This window comes from Plasmodium reichenowi (assembly GCF_001601855.1).
Source record: "Plasmodium reichenowi strain SY57 chromosome Unknown, whole genome shotgun sequence".
NCBI classification, from domain to species: Eukaryota; Apicomplexa; class Aconoidasida; order Haemosporida; family Plasmodiidae; genus Plasmodium; species Plasmodium reichenowi.
This window is the reverse complement of record NW_017962314.1, coordinates 1-766: the sequence shown is the minus strand read 5'-3', so window position 1 is coordinate 766 and position 766 is coordinate 1. Positions and strand designations below refer to the sequence as shown.

General features: G+C 21.7%; 1 pseudogene across 1 annotated transcript; it reads right to left on the bottom strand.

Annotated features, from left to right (window-relative positions):
* PRSY57_0013100 (surface-associated interspersed protein 8.1 (SURFIN 8.1)) lies at positions 1-766 on the bottom strand (annotated as a pseudogene; the record flags this gene model as incomplete). The annotated part of the gene is given in 3 exon segments: positions 1-606; positions 608-722; positions 724-766. Coding segments are annotated over 3 exon segments (764 nt in total), but the record flags the coding sequence as incomplete, so codon positions are not given.

The following is a 766-nucleotide window of genomic DNA, read 5'->3' as shown; positions in this document are numbered from 1 at the left end:
TTCTTCTAATTTCTTTAATAAACCATTGTTCATCTTTTTTATACTTTTCTGTTTTCCACTCATTTCATCAGATTGATATGCATCAAACCATTCTGGAATATCCATTTGATGTCCTTCATTTTCTTGTATATCATTTATATAATTTATATAATTTATATAATTTTCCATTTCCTTTTTATTAATATAATCTTCATTTTTTTCATAAAATAATTTATCATTATCTTCGACTTTTGACTCTAACATATTCTTATGTTTGTGTTCCAATTCTTCTTCTCCTTCTTCTTCTTCACATTCATTTAAAACTCCCATAAATATATCAATCCATATTATATTTTTTAAAAAATTTCTCTTTAGAGTATTCTCCAATCCAATACTATGTATTTCTCCGTTCATATTAATTGTACATATTTCATCTATTTTATATGTTTCCATTAAATTATTAAACCAATCTTCATTATTACATTCTTCAATATTTTTAAAATTTTTTAATAACCATTCTTTCCATATTATCTTTTCTTTCTTCAAGTACAAATATTTTTTTTCTTCTTCTATTAAATTATTAATATTATATTCGTATTGTATTCCATTCAGATAACACGTTTTTTTTTTTTTTTTCATTGCAATCATTTTTCAAAATAATAAAACATTCTTCATTTCCCCATTTTTTCCTTGACATTTTATTCATATCTTCTTTATTGTACCATAATATTTTCTTCCTTTCAAATATTTTTTCTTCCAATTGCTTCATCATAAAATGCTTTATTTT